The sequence below is a fragment of the Tamandua tetradactyla genome, chromosome 2 (genome assembly GCF_023851605.1).
Source record: "Tamandua tetradactyla isolate mTamTet1 chromosome 2, mTamTet1.pri, whole genome shotgun sequence".
NCBI lineage: Eukaryota > Metazoa > Chordata > Mammalia > Pilosa > Myrmecophagidae > Tamandua > Tamandua tetradactyla.
This window is the reverse complement of record NC_135328.1, coordinates 31,967,337-31,991,827: the sequence shown is the minus strand read 5'-3', so window position 1 is coordinate 31,991,827 and position 24,491 is coordinate 31,967,337. Positions and strand designations below refer to the sequence as shown.

The 24,491-nt window shown below is 36.7% G+C and overlaps 1 protein-coding gene across 1 annotated transcript in view; it reads right to left on the bottom strand.

Moving 5' to 3' along the window:
• HSDL2 (hydroxysteroid dehydrogenase like 2) overlaps positions 1-24,491 on the bottom strand; it is a 90,558-nt gene that overhangs the window by 11,959 nt on the left and 54,108 nt on the right. The window contains exons 7-9 of the mRNA XM_077142100.1: positions 11,050-11,244; positions 9,692-9,763; positions 5,157-5,306 (exon numbers count right to left, since the gene is read on the bottom strand). Of these exons, the coding sequence (XP_076998215.1) occupies positions 5,157-5,306; positions 9,692-9,763; positions 11,050-11,244 (417 nt within the window). The remainder of the gene's footprint in view (positions 1-5,156; positions 5,307-9,691; positions 9,764-11,049; positions 11,245-24,491) is intronic.

Here is a 24,491-nt window from a genome sequence, read left to right as displayed (position 1 = left end):
TACAACAGAAAAATATAAAGAAATAAATCCCAAAGAAGTCTCTATTCTTCTTAAAGTTAGTAACTCCTACAATTAGAATATTCTTATATGATATTGTTTCCCAGGTTAAATCCTCAGTTCTCTAGTAATCAAATTCAGCAAATACTTATTATGTGCCAGACGTTATGCTAGGCTCTGAAGGCTCTGTGATGAACAAGAAAAACATGGCTCTGCCTAATAAAGAAGAAAGTGAAGGGTGATATGGGAACATACAAATAAATGGTCAAGAAAGCCCAACTGGTAATACAATTGTGTTAAAACACTGAACGAAGCTGAATGTGAGAATGAAAGAGGGAGGAGGGCTGGGGGCACAAATGAAATCAGAAAGAAAGACGATAAAGACAGAGATGGTATAATCGAGGAATGCCTAGAGTGTACAATGATAGTAACTAAATGTACAAATTTTAAAAATGTTTTTGAATTAGGAAGAACAAAGGAATGTCACTACTGCAGGGTGCTGAAAATAGATAGTAATTAATATTTTTAAATCTCACCTTATGTGTGAGACTAAAGCAAAAAATGCTTATTTGGTACAAAATTTATATTTTGACTAGTGCATTTCGTAATATAACTTATGTAGACAGCTTAATTGAACACCATAAGCACATGGAACCTTGAGTAGGACATGAGATTTTGTTGGTTTGTCCAGAATGATGCCCTGATAAATCCCAGCATGATTTGAACAGTGAATAAAAAAGTATTTGCAAGTTCCCTTTGCGGAATGGTGAGAAAGGGGGAAAATTCAACTTCCCCAAGTTGAATTCTTAATATTCTCACAAACAGTGCAGACAACGAAAGCTATAGGCTGAGCCACCAATCTTAGGGTTCGTTCATATGAAACTTAACCCCACAAAGGATAGGTCAAACCTACTTAAAATTAGGCCTAAGAGTTACCTCCAAGAGAATCTCTTTTGTTGCTCAGATGTGGCCTCTCTCTCAACACAACAAGCAATCTCACCACCCTCCCCGTCTACATGGGACATGACTTCCAGGGGTGTGGACCTTCCTGGCAACGTGGGACAGAAATCCTAGAATGAGCTGAGACTCAGCATCAAGGGATTGAGAAAAACCCTAGAATGAGCTGAGACTCAGCATCAAGGGATTAAGAAAACCTTCTCGACCAAAAGGGGGAAGAATGAAATGAGACAAAATAAAGCGTCAATGGCTGAGAGATTCCAAACAGAGTTGAGACGTTATCCTGGAGGTTATTCTTATGCATTAAATAGATATCACCTTGTTAGTCAAGATGTAATAGAGAGGCTGGAGGGAACTGCCTGAAAATGAAGAGCTGTGCTCCAGCAGCCATGTTTCTTGAAGATGATTGTATAATGATATTGCTTTCACAATGTGACTGTGTGATTGTGAAAACTTTGTGTCTCATGCTCCTTTTATCTACCTTATCAACAGACAAGCACAACATATGGAATAAAAATAAATAATGGAATAAATGTTAAAATAAATTTAGATTGAAATGCTAGTGATCAATGAAAGGGAAAGGTAAGGGGTATGGTATGTATGAATTTTTTTCTGTTTTCTTTTTATTTCTTTTTCTGAATAGATGCAAATGTTCTAAGAAATGATCATGATGATGAATATGCAACTATGTGATGATATTGTGAATTACTGATTATATATGTAGAATGGAATGATCAAAAGTTAAGAATGTTTGCATTTGTTTGGTGTTTTTTGGTATTTAAAAAACAAATAAAAAATCAAAAAAGAAAGCCCAGTTGCAGATCAGATTTGAAAGTTAAGTAAAAATTAACTATTTGAACAGGGAAGGGGAAATATTTCAGGTAATGGGAATGAGATATGCAAAAAAACTCATAATCAAGAATACAGCATATTTGAGGGACTGAAAAAAAGTACCCTATTTCAGTAGACTGGTATCAGATGAGCTAGGAAGGTAGTCAAGGCCCAGAGCTCAGTAAGCCAAGTAAAGAAATTTACTAGATTCATCCTAAGGGATGGCCCATGGAAGGAGAATAGAAATAATCTATTCTAAATAGATCAACCTAATTGCAGTCTAGAGACTATATAGGAGAGGGATCAAGAGGATGCAGACTAGTTAAGATCGTGTTAAAGTAGTCCAGGAGTTTGATGGTGTATGCCTGGATCAGGATCGTGGCAGTGGGATGGAACAAAGTGGACATATTTGACTGATAATTTCAAAGTAGAGTCACAAGACTGGGTAACTGAATGAACACGAAGAGGGAAAGATGGAGCAGGATACATGAATGATTTATTAGTTTTCAGCTTGTGAAACTGGGTAAGTATTGGTGTGCTTTTTACTGCGAGAAGACTACTAAAAGAAAAGCAAATTTAACAGTGGTGGTGGCAAAGGCTGGTATTGGGAAAGGGAAGACCAATCTTAGACATTTTCTAAAGATCGATGCATCTTTGGAACAGCCAAGTGAAAATGTCAAGTGAAACCTGACGAGGCTATAAACATAGATACAAAAGTAATCAATTCATACAGTCACTGGAGCCATGTGAATGACTGTGGTTCCAAAGAGAAAGTCTATAGAACACAACAAGACAGTGACCTGAAGACATTTCAAGGAAAACCATCCAGCAAAGGAGCCCTGAGAAGGCACGAGCAGACAGAGGAGGAAAGCAAAGAAAGATCCTGTCAAGGGAGCCAAAGAAAGCATTTCCAGAAGAAAAGAGTGGTCAACAGCAGCAAATACTGCAAGCTTGTTGAACATCCACTGGTGAGAAGGAAGTCTCCTAAGATCTTACTGAAAGTGAATCCAGTGGAGGAGAGGGAGTTACAGATGAAAATGAGTTAAGAAAGGTGGCTTTCTCTGAAAGACTTCAGAACCTTAAAATACTGTTTGGAGGGAGGCTGTAGGATGAACAGGTTAAATAAAGGTCATAATTGATAGTACAAGGTCCCTGATGCCAAAGAAAATAGGATCTAGAATTTTGCAATTCAAAGTGTGACCGTGTGACACAAGCACACAACAGCATTGTCATCGCCTGTCAGAAAATACGGATTCCCAAGCTTCATCCCAGACCTACTGAACCAGAATTTGTATCTTAGCAACATCCAAGGTAATCAGTATCATGGACATTAAAGATTGAGATGTACTGATCTGCTGAGCTCCACTCTATGGGGAGGGGAGGAAGAGAGGATGGTGCTTATAAAGAACGATTTAATATCTGATGGCAGGAAGATGAAGTAATTGGGGCTGAAGGTTTCTATTATCTCTGTTAGAGAAGAAGTAGAATTATCTATTGACACTGACAGGGAAATGGGAAAGGGAGAGAGATTGGAGATTTGAGGAATGCTGAAAAGGTGTAAAATAGTCATTGTGGAAAATACAGCAGTAAGCTGAGCACAAAAAATGGAGTTCTGAGGTGCTGTTACAGCCCTGTTGAAGCAGATCAATAGTAGATTTCTACTGGTACAGATCCACCAGGTGGTGTGACAGCTTTTTTTCTGAAGCAGGACTTCACAACCTGGATGCAAATGTGGACAGCCAGACAGTCTGATTCATCCAGGACTAGAGTTCTGGCAGGTAAGTGCAGGGAGTTATGGATACAGGCGAGAGAGTGATTCTAACTTGGATAAAAAAAAAAGTAAAAACAGAAGATGCTAATGGAATAGGATAAACCACAGCAACCTAAGGATGAAAGACCTCAGAAAGTAAATGTTTGCTTATAATGGGACTAAGGTAACTAGTCTTTAAAGCTACCATTGTGAAACAAAATTTATTTTGAGAAGAAAATATTGAAAGAGATTTTAAAAAGCTAACCACATTCAACATGCCTAAGAGGTACTTCTGGAGGACCTCTTTTGTTGCTCAGATGTGGCCTCTCTCTCTCTAAGTCCAACTCTGCAAGTGAAATCATTGCCCTCTCCTCTACATAGGACATGACATCCAGGGGTGAAAGTGTCTTACGTGACATGGGAAATGAAACCCAGGGATGAGACTGGCACTGACACCATGGTATCAACAATGCCATCCTGGCCAAAAGAGGGGATAAGAAGAGTAACAAATAAGGTTATCAGTGGCTGAGAGAGTTCAAATAGAGTCAAGAGGCTACTCTGGAGGTCACTCTTACACAGGCTTCAGTTAGATACTGCTCCCTATCATAGCTTGCTAAACCCCAAACAAAACCACTCCTGCCAATCCTAAAGAACACTTAAGATTATATAAGTTATATAAAATTCTATAAAGGTTCCATGCACGCGGGTAACTTTCCCTGGACCAGGTAAGTTCTGAAATGCAGAGGGGCCAGTTTTTCCAGAACATCAGCTAGTTCCATCCCCCTTTCCCATATTATCAACAGCTCCAACATGAAAAAGCTATAATGGGTATAACCCAATATACCCCTGAAGAGTGGGAGAAAGATCAAAGGTGATGGTGGAGTTATACAGAGAAGGTAGGGTTTAACAAATGAGTATGATTGCTGGATCATTATATTGATATTTCTTTTAGTCTCTAGTACCTTAGAGCAGCTAGAAGTAAACTGCAAAATTGTAACCCACACCAAACTCTGAAATCTGTTCTACAACTAATTGCTGTGATGTGATTTGAAATTTATTGCTTTTTTATTTATATGTTTTTTTTAAAAGTCAATTGTGATGATAAATGCAAAGCTATATGATGATACTGTGAACCACTGATTGTACACTTTGGATGACTACATGGTATGTGAATATAAAATATATATCAACAAAAAATAAATAACATAAAAGCTGGCCACATTCAAACCAAACAGCAATCTTAAGGATAAAAGGATAAAAGCAGCAAGTTTCTCCAAGTTAAGGAGAAACTATTTCATTATACAACCTGGGCATGATCTATATTTCCTTCTGAATAGAATTTTGTCTCAATTATAAATGCCAGTGAGTCATACAACACCAGAGATGTCTATAATGAAATTTTATTTTACGTGTCCCATAGCATCGATGGTAACTTGAAACACACACATAAACCAAAACAAAAGCAAATCAATAGTTCTTTGCTATTCTTGAATATCTATCCTGTAGGGCAAGCCAACCATCCAGCTGAAGTTGAATCATCCTACTGAAGGCTGATTTTCTTTCAAAGATAACATCCTACCTTGTTTCATAAATGCACCAGATTACCAGAAGTAATCCTTACCTGAGAGTTCAAACTGATAAACTGCTTGAGTGGCTTTGACAATGTCATCACTGAGAGATTCTTTAACAATTCTAAATGTTTCTTCCACAGGTCCAGAATGTGATTTTGGTTGTGGCTGCTGCTTCTCTTCTTTAAATTCTGGAACAGAACCTGTAAAATATAACATTTATACAAATGGTCTTAAGGCCTTGGCAAGTGTAGGGCCATACATAAAATTAGTGAGACAGACTTGCTACCAATTAGACCTTGTATTTGGCCAAAATGACCTTAAATACATTATGTGGAATTGGAAAGCATAATCATGTTGACAAATAACAGCCAAACTATCAATGATGATTATAAATGTAAATAGTTTATACTCTCTCCAAGTTAAATGGCTGACTCTCAGGCTGGGTTTAAAAAAAAAAAACAAAACTACTAAACTATAATTACTAACAAACAGACTTAAACAAAACTATTAGAGTTTTAGGGGTGGTAGTCACTATCTCCTCATCCCCTCTGAGTTCTAAAATCAAATGAGGAACAAGACAATTGAATCAAAAAAATGGAAATCAACCACTAACTGTGTAATCAGTAATGCTGAACTGGAGAATGTAGCTTGAATGAATGGCCCCAGGTAAATTTTTACCTCTAGTAAACAATGGAAATAAATGAAAAAGAAAATGGGTAACATGAGAAACAAAATGTACAACAGCAAAATTAAAATAAACATTAGAAGCAAGATGGAAGAGAATTGAAACTAAAAAATCTAATCAGTAATATAGAAGACAGTCTTGAGAAAGTAGCCCTGAATACAGAAGAAAAGACCAAGAAGATAGAAATAATGAGAGATGGTGATAACTAGCTAAGAGCAAGTATTTTTGAGGACAATCCAGAGCAACTGAAACAGAGCAATTAAAACAACAAATATGTATATGTCAAATGTATTCTTCCTGAAAAGTTGACTTGAAGACATATTCTAGTCAGCAAAGAATGGAATAAAATTTAAAACTCAAGAATATGAGATATTCGTGTTATTAAGGGACTGGTTTTCGTTCATCAGTGTGGACCCCAAACTGAAAATTCCAGGAAATTATATTTTCTCAGGTGGTGCTGACTCAGCACTGTTCTATTCAGTTCTTTCTTCCACCTCACGCATTCCTTCAGAGATATCCTTCTCCCGACTGTTATAGATGTTTGATGATAAACTAAAATAGTAATAGTTGCTCTTCTATTCTAATGCTGAGTGACAACAGCCAAACTATTTACAAGGGTAAGATACCATAATAGGAAAATTATCTTCCTTCCACAAAAATTGCAGAGAGTAACATAATGGCCATTTTCATTTCTAATTAATTTTGAATCAATATCTTAAAATTCATTGAATAATCTGAGATTTTTATTTTTTTGTTTTGTTTTAGAGAAAGACTAACAAGACACCCAGTGATTCAACTCATCTCCCACTAAGCTCCACACCATTAACCTTTCAGTCAGTTTTATAAATAGTCTTATTACTTTGCTGAACAATTAGTACATAAATTAGGATTTTAAATAACTTTTTTCTTTTTTTTGGCATGGGGAGGCACTGGGAATTGAACTTGGGTCTCCAGCATGACAGGGAAGAATTCTGCCACTGAGCCACCACCTTACTGTCCTTAAATAACTTTTAAAGTATCAAAATTACTATAAGGCAATACATCAAAAGGCTAATAGGTTCAGAAATGGATAGTACAATACTGTGTGATGATAGCATAATACTGTAAGTGTAAGTAACAAAGCTGAGTGTGAGTATGGTTGAAAAAGGAAGGCTAGAGTAGTGTGAGTAAGCAGGATAAAAACTGGGACTGAACAACTTAGTGACACTTGAGTGGACAATGATGGTGGTTAATTGCACAAATAAAAGGAAGTTCTTACATGAACTAGAACAAACATACGTCACTATTACAAGGCATTAATAATAAGGTGGGTATATGAGAAAAAGTGCAATTAATCCAAACTAAGTTCTGTAGTTAACAGTAACATTGCAATATTCTTTCATTATTTGTAATGGGTACTATACCAGAGCTAAATGTCAATAACAGGGGGATATAAGAGAAATGGGCTTTTTTTCCCGGAATAAAAGAGAATGTTCTCATACTGACTTTGGTGGTGATGCATAACTATGTGATTATACCAAAAGCTGCTGACTGTACACTTAGGATGGACTGTATGGTATGTAAATACAACTGTTTAAAAATACATAAAAACCTTTTTTTTAGTGCTAAATGGGTTGTGATATTGTGCTATAATTATGCAAGTGTTACCCTGTAAATTCAATCACAGCCTCAAAAAAAATTAGAGAAGAAATGTTAATGGCATATCTCTCTTAGTGGGATTCAGAGCTATTTTTTCCTTTTTTTCCTTTTAATTTTTCAAATTATCTACAGTAAACATGTATTGCTTTTATTGAGAAAAACATTAACTTAAAATTACAGTTTTACAGTATAGTATAAAATGACATATTTTATATAGAACAAATATACACAGCATAAATATCAGAAACTATACAATCAAATGTTAACAGAGGTTATTATAAATAGTGAGTGTAATTGAAAGTCAAACCTCTACCCCTTAGGAAGTGAGGGACACACAGGGACCACTGAGAGGTAAACCGAAATCAACAAACAGTGGCTCTGGACATGGACATGAAAACTTGCGTTAAAGACATAACTTAGATCCCAGGCCACTGGGATAGATAAACTGGACTATTACCTATATGAAATATTAATGTAGCTACAGAAAACATCAAGTAGAAAATATCAAAGAAAATTGCCATGGACTGAAAAGAAAGAACAGGTAAAAAGAGAACTACAGAACTACAATGCTCTCTCTAGTTTTGTGTGGGGGAAAAGAAACTTTAGCCAAAGGAATTTGAGTATTCTGACCTCAACAGTGTGAGAATTCCTCATGTGGAGATGGAAATAGACATTGTAGTCAATGGACTTGACATACTCTGATCCTATAGACAAAATCATCCCTATCAAGATTTAATGCCAGTAAACATTTGGTTATATTTTACCCATCTAACCTCGCTTGTTCTGATTCCATGGTCACAAATAACCTGACTACAGACTCTGTCCCCTAGGCAATTATGCCTGAAAGGGAGAATATGCTGCTCTCAGCAACTACAAGTAGTTTACTCATGAGATGGCAACTTTTCATTACAAATTAATAAACTGGATTATTGGATGAAAGAATGCAAATTTAAAGGACTTTCAGTATTCAGATCTTAGAAAAGCAACTTCTTCCTGGAAATTAAATTTACTGGTTAAGAACATGGACTTTGGAATCAGAAAAATTGAGATAATTCAAATCCTAGCTCTGCCTCCTGCCAGCTATGTGATTTCAGCTGTAAAATGAACACAGGAGGGCGGGCCACAGTAGCTCCGTGGCAGAGTTTTGGCCTGCCATGCCGGAGACCCGGGTTTGATTCCCGGTGCCTGCCCATGCAACAACCACAAAAAAAAAAGAATATCAGAAAGTAGGATCATAAAGATTAAATGAGATGGTGTATGCAAAGTACTCAGCAGGGTGTTTAGCATACAGGAGGTACCCAATAAACATTTGTTGAATAAACAAATTGAATATATGTGCTCAATAAGTGGTCCTGTGTTTTTTTTTATTTGGAATTTAAATAAGCTCAGCTCATGTTATCATCTCCTAAAAACTAAATCCAATCTTAGGATTTTGGCAAAAATCAAGGATTTGGACTTACGGGACTTGAGGAGATGCTTCTGGATTTTAATAAATTCTCCAAGTAATTTCCATTATTCTGTGAGAGCCTTTTGGGAAAAAGACTGCCAAGCTTGTTATTTCTGGTTTTAATACTCTGATATACTCATGGAGCAAATGAATCAAAGAGCAACTTTTTAAAAGAGCTATCTCTGCATGTACTCTGAGTAATTGTTTCTCTTCTATATTTTTCATATTTTCTATAATACAAAAAAAAGTTGCCTTTTTTATTAACTAAGAATTTCTTATAACTATCTTAAAAAGTTTAGACAAAGAAAAAGAAAAGATTAAGCCAGGAATAAGGTTTGACACTAAGATGCCTGCAGAAAGATTCTATGAATTTGTAAAAGGAATAGAGAATTAACCTTGAAAAACATTATGCTAAGTGAAATAAGCCACACACAAATATTTTATGATTCCACTTATACGAAATACATGGAATAGGCAAGTTCATAGAAGATGGAAAGTAAATCAGAGGTGGCGGGGAGGCAGAGAGGGGAGAGTTTAATGAATACAGAAGTTTCTATTTGGGGTGATGAAAAAGCTATGAAGAATAGTCATGACGGTACCACAACACTATATACGTAATTGATGTCACTGAACTGTACACTTAAAAATGGTTAAAATGGCAAGTTTTATGTTATCTTATCATAATAAAATACCAAAAAAACAACTTTAATAAAGCAAAGGGCAGAAAAATTGCCATTTTAGGACCAATTCTATATAGAAGTAATATACAAGTTAGTATCTCTATTTTTCTGTATAAAATATGGTCTAGATCTTACTGTATGATTCCATTTTCTTGCCAACTGTCTCTGGAAGTTCATCTAAGAAGAAATCTGGTAACAAAGGTTGGCCTGAAAAATGAACCCCGAAATAATAAGGTTAACAGGATGCCTACAACATATTAAGATTAGAATACCCATTTTAAAAATAGTGTCAATCACTATGTCGAGAATATATAAACATTTTGGCATTTTAGTTCTAACAAAAATCCTGTGTGGAAGGTATCATTCCTCTAATTTTACCCAGAAGGAAAGTGAGGTAAGAGAAAGTGACTAACATGCCCAAAGCTACACAAAGCTAATAAGCAGCAGAACCTGAATCTGAATTTGGGTTGCCTTCTCCCAAACCCATGTTCTCAATCACTATACAATACTGCTTTCCTCACAGGATTGCTAAGATTAAACAGAGACTATAACTAAAAGTGCTTTGTAAAGCTATAAAGAACTATTTAATTCAGTTCAGACTGAAGACATTGCCAGGGATGATACAAATATAAACATGTGGTTTGTCATTCAGAAATTTAGTCTAATGAATAATATTTTAATAATTCTTTTATACAAATGTAACTCCCATTTGCAGTAATATTATCTATTATTTAATATACATGCTGTATTTACACATAAAGTTAAAAATCATATCATCATCATCATATGCAGTCTCAGAAAGGAGGAGGTATTTCTGTAAAAGGAGGGTTCTGGGAACCTCTCAATTCACACCACTGTACCTAAGACAGGCCCTGCTCACTCACCTACACCATCAGTCATTAAGTTTCTCTAGGAGACTACTTAAGAGACAAACATTTGTTAATAGTTTGTAATCTTAAAAGTCTTTTTTTTCCTTCAAATCCCTGTACCACAACATCATTACCATATCCTTGAATAAAATCCTTACTCTGTGATTTGAAGACCAAACTAATTTTCATTTTTGGTTTGCAGACCTGGAAATGGCTAGTAGCTGATGTGACCGCTTACATATGTCACTTCAAAAGCCCTCAGTTGGGGCCACAGTGGCTCTGCAAGCAGAGTCCTCACCCTGCCATGTTAGAGACCGGGGTTCGATTCCCAGTGCCTGCCCATGTAAAAAAAAAATAAAAGTAACTTTATAAAAAAAAACAAAAGAAGCTTCATGAAACAAACAAACGAACAAACAAAAAACAAAAAAGCCCTCGATTCACTCATATTTTTCCTTTTTCTCCTTTTTAAGATGTGTTAGTATGATTTTCTCTTCATTGGGGGATAACTTTTTAAAAAACATACTAATTTTCTGATCACACAAACATACACACAAGACAGATGTGTGTTCATTGCAGAAAATTTGGAAAAAACACATTACTACTTTTATAAAATACAAGAATTACCTGGTTTAACTGCATAGATGTCAAAATTTTTTATTCCTTCTTCTTTTAAGATATTTTCATCAATTACAAAGTTGCCACTAAAACTTTTTGGCTTTTTGAAAATGGAATATGCAGCATCTGCAATGATATCAACTTTTCTGCATTGGCTTTCAATACCAGCTCCTCCAAGCATACCCATAGCAGCAGTGTGTATGGCTGTAAAGAAAACACAAATAAACACACAACTCCAAATGAATTAATAGGGCTATGGAAGTAACAAGCAAGCAGGGCCCTTTCCAGTTATCAAGGCTAATCTCCGTTTCTCAGGTGAAGAAAACAAAGTCTGGGGAACATAAAGGATATACTGAATGTTCTTCAAATAGAACATATCCTTCTCTATACAACATAGCCTTATACAGAACATGTACACTAGAACCACAGCAAAACTGAATGAGACTTCTGATTTAGAATTTTTAAGAATTCATATGCCATTCTTGAGAGTCAAGAAAGTCAGTAAAGTATAACAGAAAGATCAGTGAGTGAAATAAAGATCAGGAGAGCAAGATTTTTAAACCAACTGTGCTATCACTTTGCTCTTTTCTTTTTTAATGCAACTTTATTAAGATACATTCACATATCATATAATCCATCCAAAGTACACAATCAGTTGTGCCATCACTTTTGGCAAGCCACTTTAACATCTTTGTACCTGTTTCCTGTCTGAAAAATATGGAGTTCCCTTTCCTAAATTTATTGACTCTCATCTTACTCTATTGGAATATATGGTCCAGGAAAATACAGACTTTGTTTTTCTTGTGCATCATTGTATCCCCAGTGCCTAAAACAATGACAAATGCCCCATATGCACTCAATAAACATTGGCTGAAATTTTAGGGATCCTCTTTAAATCCAGATAATACTTTTTATAAGAAATTTGAGAATATAAAGAGAGGCAAAAGAAAAAATTCTAAAATTATTTAGATTCTCCCTACTCAAAGATAATTATTGTTAATATGTACATATAATTTTTATTGCTTTGAGTGCACATAATTTTTAAATTCTATGCTTTTCACGTGGAGTAACTAGAAACTCTAATATTAATAGTATGTAACTTCTTAAATATTGTCAAAATTGTGAATAGTAGTTTATCTCAATTTACATATCTTAGCTTATACTTAAAGCAATGAAACATAATTTACACATACTTTAGGTTTCAGAGTTTCAGTAATTTTGCTAAGACATCTCTCCATACTACTGTTAAACAATCATTTTAAAACCTTACACACTGAAATCTTTTACATACTCTGGTCTACAAGATGAAAAATTTATAGCTTTTAAAAGCTACTGTCCCTTTTTCATTCATTTAACAAATAGTTATTGATGACTTAGTTTAAGTCAGGCATATTTCAGGTGTGGAGGACAAAGCAGTAAACAAAAGACAAAAAAGCTCTACCTCCACGGAGTCTACATTCTAGTGTACATCCTTATTTCAAAGAATACTCAGTTAACTTGGAGAGTTTCCTAAAAAGACTGAGTAAGAAGATACTTTTCTACTTTATAAAGAAGTTCCTTTGGTAGGAATAATTGTTTTTTACTTAACCAATAATTTAAAAGCTTTGGTCTGAACTTTGACAACTCATGAGTAAGAAATAGCAGGTAGCATTTATTATGTGCACTCTGTGCTGGTGTGCTGCTGAGCACTTTATATAACATTATCGGAGTTCTTACAATGCTGTGAGTACGTTCTAGTATTAGTCTCATTTTACAGATGAGAACACTCGTGCCACTCATGTAGTTGACATGAATACATATCTCTCCCTCACAAACTGCAGAATTTTTCTGTAAATATTTCATTACACTCTATATTGAGCCTATAGACATACATATACATACCTAGTGTCAATGTAGACTATACTGAAATAGTTACAGAAAATTTCTATAGTTTGTGGGGGACAGATATGGATTCATGTAGATTACACGGATGACATGAGAATATTCAAAATCTGAAACTCGAAGCCTAATAACATATCATGTAAATGCATGCATGTCGTGTGTGTGTGTGTGTGTGTGTGTGTACATAGAGTATGGTTCTCCAAACAACCTATTGTTACTTTGAAAATACTTCTAGGGAAGATCCTAAAAAGGCAACAAAATAAACAAAAAGGCACTCCAAATAAAATCAGGAACTAAGCTTCAGAGTTATCCTCCATCAAGATTTTGCAATGCAAAGAGGCTGATCCAACAGGTTATAAAACTGATGAGAAAAACGGTTTAACAAAAGGATCAATCAAATAAAATTCACCGAAGATTTGCAGGAAAGAAAATAAGCTGTATTTGTAATGAAAGCAGACACACTTTGAAACAGAAGACTCATTAAAGTTACCCTAAAACATAAATCTTTTAACAGAATAATCGGGGAGGTATTTAAGAGCTTATGAAACACGGACCTCTGTGTTTGATCTGCCAGCCCACATCAAACACAGAGAAACAATAGTTTTGGTTTTTAACATCAGAGAAAGGGAAGGAGTCAGTTGCTTGTTGGTCTTCTTGCTCTCCCTGGCTACATGAGTTCCCATGTCTATTTGTACAGATAACAGAGGACGACAGCAGCTCTGTGATATCTTCCTCTCTACCACCATCCCAGACTCCCCACCACAGCCCATCTGAAATTCATTCAAAAGCGTACCTTCCTGCTTTTCCTACACTTGCTGAGAGCAGTCAAGGGGTAAGAGCCAGCAGGCTTTTGAATAGCAACCCTAATCCCTCTTCCCCTCCCAACCTTCATTTCAGTAGGAACTACGATATGGATTTTGGGGAGAAAAAAAAAAATGAGGGGGGGGGGGAGATATTCCTGGAGGGGATGTGCTTGGGTGCCTGGAATGGACAGGGCTGTCCTCTGATCTCATCTCTGACTGTGGTCCTGGAGTGAACACTCAGACCCAGGAGGGGTAGTGTAGTCAGTGTACAGAAGGAACATCCAGAGAGGATAAGCAGCAGGCCAGGATACTGTTTTGATTACAGATAATATATGTTATGCTGTACCCATTCTACTCAGTGTAATAAATTTTCTTTTCCTTGAAAAGCAAAATTGCTTCTGGTTCCAGCAAGCATAAAGAGAGAGCCATTCAACACAGTCTAGAAAGAGAGCACACATTGTTTTTTTTTTTGTTTTATTTTGTTTTTAATAGAGACTTCTCAAATAGCCAAGAGCCTGGGCACCTTCTCAAATCCATTTTCATTTCTCCATTTTCACTGCCTCACTAATAAATAATGCAGTATTCTAGTTAGTTCTCCTGCCTCCTTTCTCCACAGTCTTACAAGTCATTCTATATTCAGCTGCCAGATTACATTTCCTAAACCTCAGCTCCAACCTTATCACTTCACTGCTCTTATTTTCCCTCAACTTACTACTCTCCTACTTTTATAATTCTTTCATGGCTCACCATCAAATTTAGATTAAAATTCAAGCTCCAAAGCTTAGTGAACAAGACCTAAGGTTCAACTCATCTGTCTTTCACCACGCCCAACAATCCAGTTTTGGACTACTTGTACTTGCTCAAATTTAGTGGAATATAACAAGGCCACAACCTATAATACATTCATCACATCAAATTCCTTACAGTTGCACCAAATGCATAGTATTTTCCCATACTGCAGCCTTTGCAGGTCTTGGTCTGTCTGCCAGGAATGCCTTGCCTAGTTGTCCTTGATAAGTTCAATATTCCCTTCAGGTCTTATCTCAATTGCTAATATTATTTTACCTACTTCCCTGATCCTTTCATCTGAGCTACGTGGCCCTTCTGAAAGTAAGCTGAAAAGGATGGCAGAGCAAGGAGCTCCAGGATTCAATGCTTCTACCAAAAAATTTATTAAACAGGCAGGAACTGTCTGAAACAACTATTGTGAAACTACAGAGGCCAGGAGAACACTGTACAGCTTCCAGGGAAGAGTGGGAGGAAAAGGCTTATAAATTACATAAAGAACAGTGTCTCCACATGTTGGATACCGGCACCCATTCCCCATTCTTGCAACAGGCTGCCATCCTTGGCTAGCTCGCTGGTAACAGAGAGGGACACAAAAGTCCTATTCCCCAAGAACAGGGGTGGGCATGGCTGATCACTGATCACACAGGGACACGGGGACAGAGGTAGTGGAGACTTAAAGATGGTGCTCTCCCTCAGAGCTGGAGGAGTTAGCTGAAGAGCTGCATTTGTCAGGCAGGTCAAGAAAGCTCGGCTTTGGGGAGCCATCAGGGAAATTTTCAGCACCTTTCCTGATTTCTTTCCAAGGGTATTTTGCAGTTGGTCTGCACCCCCTTCCTGGTTTGGATGGGAGAGACTGACTTGAGCAAGTACTCTCCGAGATGACCCTCCTCCCAGAAGTTGCATTATAGGCAAAAGCAGCTTGAGACAACAAAAGGAGTATAAGAAACTATACAGGTGGACAGTCTGGGACAAAAACTTGCTAGCATCAAACACCCAGGAGAAGGAGATCTGTCTCCTGGGAAACAGAAGGGACAATCAAAATCTTGTAAACAGGGACTCCTAACAACTAGCGAGCAAAAGACCAGGACAACACAGAGGCCCAGAAGAACCCTGCACACGGTATTAATCTTGAGCAGAACTTCCTGATAGAAGGGCTGATGCTAAAGAAAACCTCTATCTCTAATCACTCAGTCGTTACAAATCAAGAAACAGACATCTAAGGGAATAACTTCCAGAGTTAACATTTTAAAACATTAAAATGTACAGTGGACAACAAAAGAGTACAAGAAAAACAAAGAAGCAGAAAATGATGGTCCATCCAAAGGAAGAGGACAAAAATCCACAAAACAAAAACAAAGAAGACAAGAATGTGGGCACAGCGAACAGAGCCTTTCAAAAAATGATCTTAAAAATGTTCAAGGAGATGAAGGAAAAGACAGAGAAAGAACTAAAGGATATCAAGAAAACAAGGAATAATCCCCTTGAGATCAGAGATGAGACAAAGATGCCCACTGTCACCACTATTATTCAACATTGTATTAGAAGTACTAGCTGGAGCAATCAGACAGGAGAAAGATATAAAAGGCATCCAAATAGGAAAGGAAGAAGTAAAACTTTCATTATTTGCCAATGACATGATCCTATACTTAGAAAACACTGATAAACCTACAGCAAAACTGCTTGAGCTAATAAACAAATTCAGCAAAGTGGTAGGATACAAGATTAATATACAAAAATCAGTAATGTTTCTATACAGAAGCAATGTTCTATCTGAGGTGACAACTAAGGAAAAAATTCCATTCAGAATAGTGGCCAAAAGAATTAGGTATATAGGAATAAGCCTAACCAGGGATGTCAAGGACTTATACACAGAAAATTACCAAAAAATTGCTAAAAAGAAACCAAAAAATGACATAAATAGATGGAAAAGATATACTATGCTCATGGATAGGAAGGTTGAATCTCATCAAGATGTCAATTCTACCCAAACTGATCTACAGATTCAATGCAATACCAATAAAAATCCCAACAACCCACTTTGAAGACTTAGAAAAACTGGTTATCAAATTTATATAAAAGAGAAAGAGACCTCAAATAGCTAAAGATATTCTAAAAAAGAAAAGCAAACTGGGAGGCCTATCACTTCCTGACTTTTTAAAGCTTACTATAAAACCAGAGTGGTCAAAACAGAATGGGTGCTGGCTCAAAGACAGACCGACCAGTGGAATACAATCACAAGTGCAGAGATTGAACACCAAATTTATGGACATTTGATCTTTGATAAGGCCTCCAAATCAACTGAATTGAGACAGAATAGTCTTTTCAATAAATGGGCATGGGAGAACTAGATTTCAATAGCCAAAAGAATGAAAGAAGACTCCTATTTTACACCCTATACAAAAAGTAATTCAAAATGGATCAAAGACCTACATGCAAGAGCCAATACCATAAAACTTCTAGAAAAAAATATAGGGAAACATCTTCAAGATCTAGTAATAGGAGGTAGCTTCTTAAGCTTTACGCCAAGAACACAAGCTGTGAAAGAAAAAGTAGACAAACAGGAACTCCGTAAAATCAAGAGCTTCTGTGCCTCAAAGAACTTTGTTAAAAAGGTGAAAAGGCAGCTAACTCAAAGGGAGAAAATATTTGGAAACCACATATCAGATAAAGGTTTGATATCCTGCATACATAAAGAAATAATACAGTTCAACAACAAAAGAACAAACAACCCAATTATAAAATAGGCAGAGGAAATAAATAGGTACTTTTCTGAAGAGCAAATACAGATGGCTGAAAAGCACATGAAGAGCTGCTTATCTTCATTGGCTATAAGGGAAATGCAAATTAAGACGACAATGAGATATTACCTCACACCTAAAGAAGGGCTGCTATTAAACAAACAGGAAACTATAAATGTTGGAGAGAATGCAGAGAAATTGGAATACTTATTCACTGTTGGTGAGAATGTAAAATGGTTCAGCTGCTGTGGAAGTCAGTTTGGCGATTCCTCAGAAAACTAAATATTGAGTTACCCTATGACCCAGCAATACCAATACTCAGTATGTACCCAGAAGAGCTGAAAGCAGTGATATGAACAGACATTTGCACATTATAAGCATAGTGGCACTATTTACAATTGCCAAGAGATGGAAACAATTTAGGTACCCATTAACAGACAAGTAGATAAACAAAACATGGTATATACATATCATGGAATATTATGCAGCATTTAGACAAAATGATATCCTGAAACATATAACACGGATGAACTCTGAGGTCATAATGCTGAGTGAAGTAAGTCTGACACAAGAGGACAGACACTGTATGATTCTGTTATTATGACTTGGATAAAACCACCACTGTTTTGGAGCAGCTAGAAGGAAAAATCAGAGAAGAAGGCATGGTAGCCCATGACGAACTCTGGGAACTGTTCTGTAACTGCTTGGCTGAAGTGTGCTTTGAAAATTATTATTTTTTCCTTTCTTTTCTTTGTATGCATATGTTATATTTTACAACCAAAAAAAAAAAAAGAACCAGTTAAAAAACTACAGGCAGTTATATTAATATTAGATTAAAAAAATCCCTAAAATCAAAAATTTGAAAAAAACACAAAGATAAAATACAAATGGAGTATATACACAAGGTCATAAGAAAAAAATGCTGTACAATAATAAAAAAGAAAACAAGGAATGATCAACAAGGTCTTCTTAGTAAAGAGATAAAAAAAGTTTAAAGAAACTAAATAACTACTAGAGTAGTTTCAGCCACTGAAACTTTATTTTGTCTCATTTTCTCTCCACCCTTTTTGTCAAGAAGGCTTTCTCAATCTCTTGATGTTGGGTCCTGGCTTATCCCAGGCTTTCTGTCCTATGTTGTCAGGGAGATTTACACCCCTGGGAGTCATGTTTCACGTAGGAGGCAGGGCAGTGAATTCACGTGCTAAGTTGGCTTAGAGAAAGAGGCCACATCTAAGCAACAAAAGAGGTTCTGTGGGGGTGATTCTCGGGCCTAATTTTAAGCAGGTGTAGCCTTGATTCTTGAAGACAACTGTATAACTACATAGCTTTTACAAAGTGACTGTGTGATTATGAAAACCTTGTGTCTTATGCTCCTTTTATCCAGGGTAAGGACAGATAAGTAAAATATAATAATGAGGATAAAAATAAATAAATAATAGGAGGAGATAAAGGGTAAAAAATGGGTAGATTAAAATACTGTGGGTCAATGAGAGGGAGGGGGAAGGGGTATGATATTATGAGTTTTTCTTTTTCTTTTTCTGGAGTGATATAAAAGTTCTAAAAATGATCATGGTGAAGAATACACAATTATGTGATGATATTGTAACTCACTGATTGTTTAATATGGTTGGACTGTACACGTGTGGATATTTCTCAATAAAAATATATATTATAAAAAATAGCAAGGTGCATGGATGGTTCAGTGGTAGAATACTTGTCTTCCATGCAGAGGACCTGGGTTTGATTCCAGGACCATGCACCCCCCGCACCCCCCCCCCCCAAAAAAAAGAGCAGATTGAAGTCCCTTGAGGGATGGGAGAAAAAATATGGAACTATTAAGCTTTACCACCGAGGAAACGCCTGATACTGTTTCAAACATTAGGGACTCCCAAATCAATAGGCCTCCCTTTATTGTGAGGCTCACTCTTGTGAAGACTATATAGGGGAGAAGTTTAGACTACCTATAGTTATGCCTAAGAGTTATTTCCAGAGGACCTCTTTCATTGCTCAGATGTGGCCTCTCTTCAAGCCCAATTCTTCAAGTAAAATCATTACCCTCCCCAATACATGGGACATGACATCCAGGGGTGAAAGTCTCCTTGGCAATGTGGGATATGAATCCCTGGGATGAACCTGGCCCTGGAACTCTGGGATCAATAATACCTTCTTGGCCAAAAGTGGGAAAAGAATTGTAACAAAATAAGGTATCAGTGACTAGGAGAGTTCAAATAGAGTCGAGAGACTATTCTCAAGGCTACTCTTAATCAAGCTTCAGCTAGATACAGCTGCTATTTACCATGGTTTGCCAAACCCCAACCAATACCATTCCTGCCAACCCTAAAGAACACCTCTATGAGATTCTATAAAAGTCTTATGCACTACAAATACTTCCAGAAACCTACAACTGCCAGATGGTTTCCTAGGCCAGATAAGTACTGAAACCCAGAGGGGCCAGAATCTCCAAGAACATCAACTAGTACCATTCCCCCATCTCATATTATCGACAGCCCCTTTCAATATGAAAAAATTAGAATGGGCATAGCACAAATGCCCCTAAAGATAGGGAGAAAGATCAAAGGAGAAAGTGTAGTTATTAACAGGGGAGATAGGATTTAACAAAGAAGTATGACTGCTGAATCATTATATTGATATTTTTTTTAGTTTCCAGTGTCATGGAGCAGCTAGAAGGAAAACCTAAAATTATGGAACTATAACCCATACCAAACTCTGAAATCTGTTCTATAACTAACTGTTGCAGTGTGTTTTGAAACGTATTACTTTTTTTGTATTTCACAATTAAGAAAAAAAGAGTTATGGACAATTACAAAAAAAAAAAGAGCAAACTGGAGTTGGCAGAAGAAAGACTCAGCAACTCAAAGACTTGAAACAAGTCTGGCTGAGAAGATAAGAGTACAAAAGCAAAACTAGCCTAAGACACCTCAGGGACACCACCAAGCACATCACTGTACACATTATAGATGCCCCAGAAACAGAAGAAAGGGGCAGAAGGAATAGTCAAAGAAACAATGGCAGAGAACTTTCCAAATTTAGCAACAGGTGCGAATATGAACATCCACGAAGGCCAGAGAACACCAAACAGGATAAACATGAAGAAAAGTATATCCTGTCATTTATTTATTACACTATTAAAAGCCAAAAACAAGGGGAAAGCAAGAGAAAACCAACATGTTACATACAACGGAGTCCCAATAAGATTAAGTTCTGATTTCTCAACAGAAGACAGATTTCTCAACGTGGAGGCAAGAAAGCAAGGGATTGAAATAGTTTAAATGCTGAGGAAACAATTGTCAGTCAAGAATTTTATATCAGGCAAGACCTTCTTTCAAAATTGAGGAAGAGATTAAGACATTCTCAGATAAACAAAAGCTGAGGGAGTTCAATCACCTCCCGATCTGTCCTATAAACAATGCTAAAGGGACTTCTTCAGACTGAAGGAAAAAGGACACTTGACAGTGGTTCAAAGTAGCATAAGGAAATCAAGACCTGTGGTAAAGGTTACCATTTGGATAATTATAAATGCCACTATTACTGTAGTATATTGTAGTATATATAGTATAATATATTATTGTAGTATATTGTAGCTAAAATAAAATAAATATATAAACTAAGAAGTTCCATTTTTTACTTCTGTAAGTGCTAAGATAAAAATGCATAAAAATTAATGATAAATCTGATTTTGGTCATACAATGTATGAGGTTATAAGAGGTAGCAAGTATAAAAAAGAAAAATGGTGGGGGGACTGGGGGTTATAGAAAAAGTATGTGTATGCTATTAAAGTTAAGTTGGCATCAAACCAGATATTGTTATATATTTAGAATGTTAAATTATAACCCCATGATAACCACAAGGAAAACAGGTGAAAAATATATCTGGATAGAAATGAGAAAGCACTCAATATGGTACAAACAAAAAGTAAATATAAAAATAGGCATTAACAGAAGTGAGGGGCACCTCTGTTAAAGGCTAAATAGCAAAACAGCAGAAGAAAGTCCTGTACTATTAGTAGTGACTTCAAGGATAAATGGATTAAAGTGTCCAGTCGAAAGGCAAAGTGGCAGAATGGATTAAAAAAAAATGACCCAACCATATGCTGCCTACAAGAGACTAACCTTAAATTCAAACATACAAGTAGACTGAAAGTAAAAGAACGGAAAAAAATATACCACGCAAGTAGTAACAAAAAGAGAGTTGGGATAACTACACTAATATCAGATAAAGTAGACATTAAGTCAAAAATAGCTGCGACAGGCAGGAACCAGTCTCTGAGGAGACGAAACAACTAGCAGGATGGGGACTGGGGGGGTTCTGCCAGCTGGGAGGCCGTACCCAGGAATTGTCACCATTTCATCTCCCTTTTTCGCTGAGGCATTGGCGGTCGGGCAGCGGATCCAGGCCTAAGACCTCCTGGACTCAGCATGCCCAGGGTGAAGCTGACCACCCAGGCCTACCACAAGATGGTGCTTCATGGTGCCAAGTACCCCCATTGTGCTGTCAACGGACTCCTGGTGGCCAAGAAGCAGAAGCCATGTAAGGGGCACCTCCCTCTGGGTATCCCAGGCACCCACCACAGCCTCTTTGAAGAGGTGGACTGTATTCCCCTCTTCCACAGCACACTGGCCCTCGACCCCATGCTGGAGGTGGCCCTCACCCTGATTGATTCATGGTGCAAAGATAATAGCTATGTGATTGCTGTTATTATCAAGCTAATGAACATGTAAAGGATACCAAGGGATTTCCTTTGGCTGAATCCAACCAAGCCAGATGGGCAGATGGAAAATATACTGTACTACATATAAAAGGAAGTAGACACCAGGATGCCCGGACAGGATTCCTCATGTTGTCTGATGGAGGAGATTGATCATTTCCAGAGATTTAGGGGATGCAGTAAGGTTTTCCAAACCAATATTGCCTCTCATAGTTTTATAGACACTTGTCCAACACCAGAGAGGAGCTGGGCTCTATTTTTGAAAATAATACAATAAACTGGTGACCAGGTATTGTTATCACTGGCAAGACACAAATACATGCCAGAAACATAAGCACTCTTAGCCTTGGAAGACTGGTTCTGGTCACTGAACTCAGAGGGAAGCAAGGGAACAAGAGAGAGAGGTTGGTGGTACACGGCTCCCAGGGGTGTAAATCTCCTTGGCAATGTGGGACAAAAATCCTAGAATGAACTGGGACTCAGCATCAAGAGACTAAGAAAACCTTCTCAACCGAAAGGGGGAAGAGAGAAATGAGACTAAATTAAGTTTCAGTGGCTGAGAGATTTCAGAGTTGAGAGCTTATCCTGGAGGTTATTCTTATGCACTATGTAGATATACCCCTTTTAGTTTAAGGTATTTTAGAGAGGCTAGAGGGAAGCGTCTGAAAAAGCTCTGTTCCAGTAGCCATGTTTCTGGAAGATGACTGTATAATGATATAGCTTTCACAATGTGACTGTGTGATTGTGAAAAACTTGTGTCTGATGCTCCTTTGTCTATAGTATGAACAGATGAGTAAAATATATGGATTAAAAATAAATAAACAGGGCAGGCCATGGTGGTTCAGCAGGCAGAGTTCTTGCCTGCCATGCTGGAGACCCAGGTTCAATTACCATTGCCTGCCCATGAAAAATAAATAAATAATAGGGGGAACAAATGTTAAAATAAATTGAGTAGTCTAAAATACTAGTGATCTATGAAAGGGAGTGGTAAGGGATATAGAAAAAAAAATAGGGGGAACAAAGGTTAAAATATATTGGGTAGATGGAAATACTAGCAGTCAATGAGAGGGAGGGGTAAGGGATATGGTATGTATGAGGCTTTTTGTTTTCTTTTTATTTCTTTTCCTGAAGTGATGCAAATGTTCTAAGAAATGATCATGATGATGAATATGCAACTTTGTGATGATATCGTGAGTCACTGATTATATACCAAGAATGGAATGTTCATATGTTAAGAATGTTCATGTTTGTATGTAGTTGTATGTAGTTATGGTTTATATATTTTCATAAAAATATATTTAAAAAAAAAGAGAGAGAGAGGGGTTGGGTTCAAAAACAATTCCTTTCACATCTACAAGGAAGCTCAATCATGGATATATGAAACAAAGACTTTTTTAAATGGCTCTAAACATATTCAAAAAGCTAAAGAAAAATAAGAGCAAAGAACTGAAAGAAGTCAGGAAAATGATAGAGGAATACAAAGAGAGTAGCAATAGAGACATGGAAAATATGAAAACCAAACAGAGCTGAAGACTACCATAACAGAAATTAAACTTTTGCTAGAGCAACAGCTTGGAGCTGACAGAAGAAAAAATCACTGAACCTGAAGAAAAGACAACTGAAGTCTTCATCCTGAGGAGCTGAATGAAGAAAATGAACAGAACCTGAGGAAATCCATGCGACACTGTCAGTCACACCTATATGTATATTGTGGGCATCCCTGAAGGGGAAGAAAGAAAGGGGCTGAGAGAATATTCAAAGAAATAATGGCTGAAAACATACTGAATTTATCAAAAGATGTGAATATATATTTCAAATTTTCAATGAACTTCAAATGGGATAAACCCAAATAGACCAATACCACACTATGTTATAATGAAACTGTTGAATGCCAAAGATAAAGAGAGAATTCTGAAAGCTGTAAGAGAAAAGCAACAAGTCACACACAAGGAAACATCAATAAGATGAAGGGCCAATTTCTCATCAGAAACCACGGAGGCAAGAAGGCAGTGAGAAGAGTGTTGAAAGCAAAAAACTGCCAACGAAAAATTCTATATTTGGCAAAACTGACACAAAAAATGAGAGAAAGATTAAGACATTCCCAGATAAATAAAAGTTGAGGGAGTTGGTCAACACTAACCAGCCCTACAAGAGATGCTAAACAGTATTCTGCAGATTGAAAGAAAGGACAGTAGTTGTAAGAAGAAATAAGTGTCTGGTGAGGGTAACAATGTAGGTAAATATAAATGTCAGTACTATCATATTTTTGGTTTGTAACTCTACTTTTTACTTCCTACAGGATCTAAAACTAAATACATAAAAGTAATGATAAATCAGTGGTTTTAAACTCATAATATATAAACATGTAATTTGTGACAAGAGCTACATAAAGGTGGGAGGATGGAGGAGTACAGGGACAGTCTGTGTACCACAGTAAACTAGACTGTTATAAAATTACAATGTTAAATTTAAGCCCTATGAAAACTACAAAGAAAATATCAAAGAATACGCAA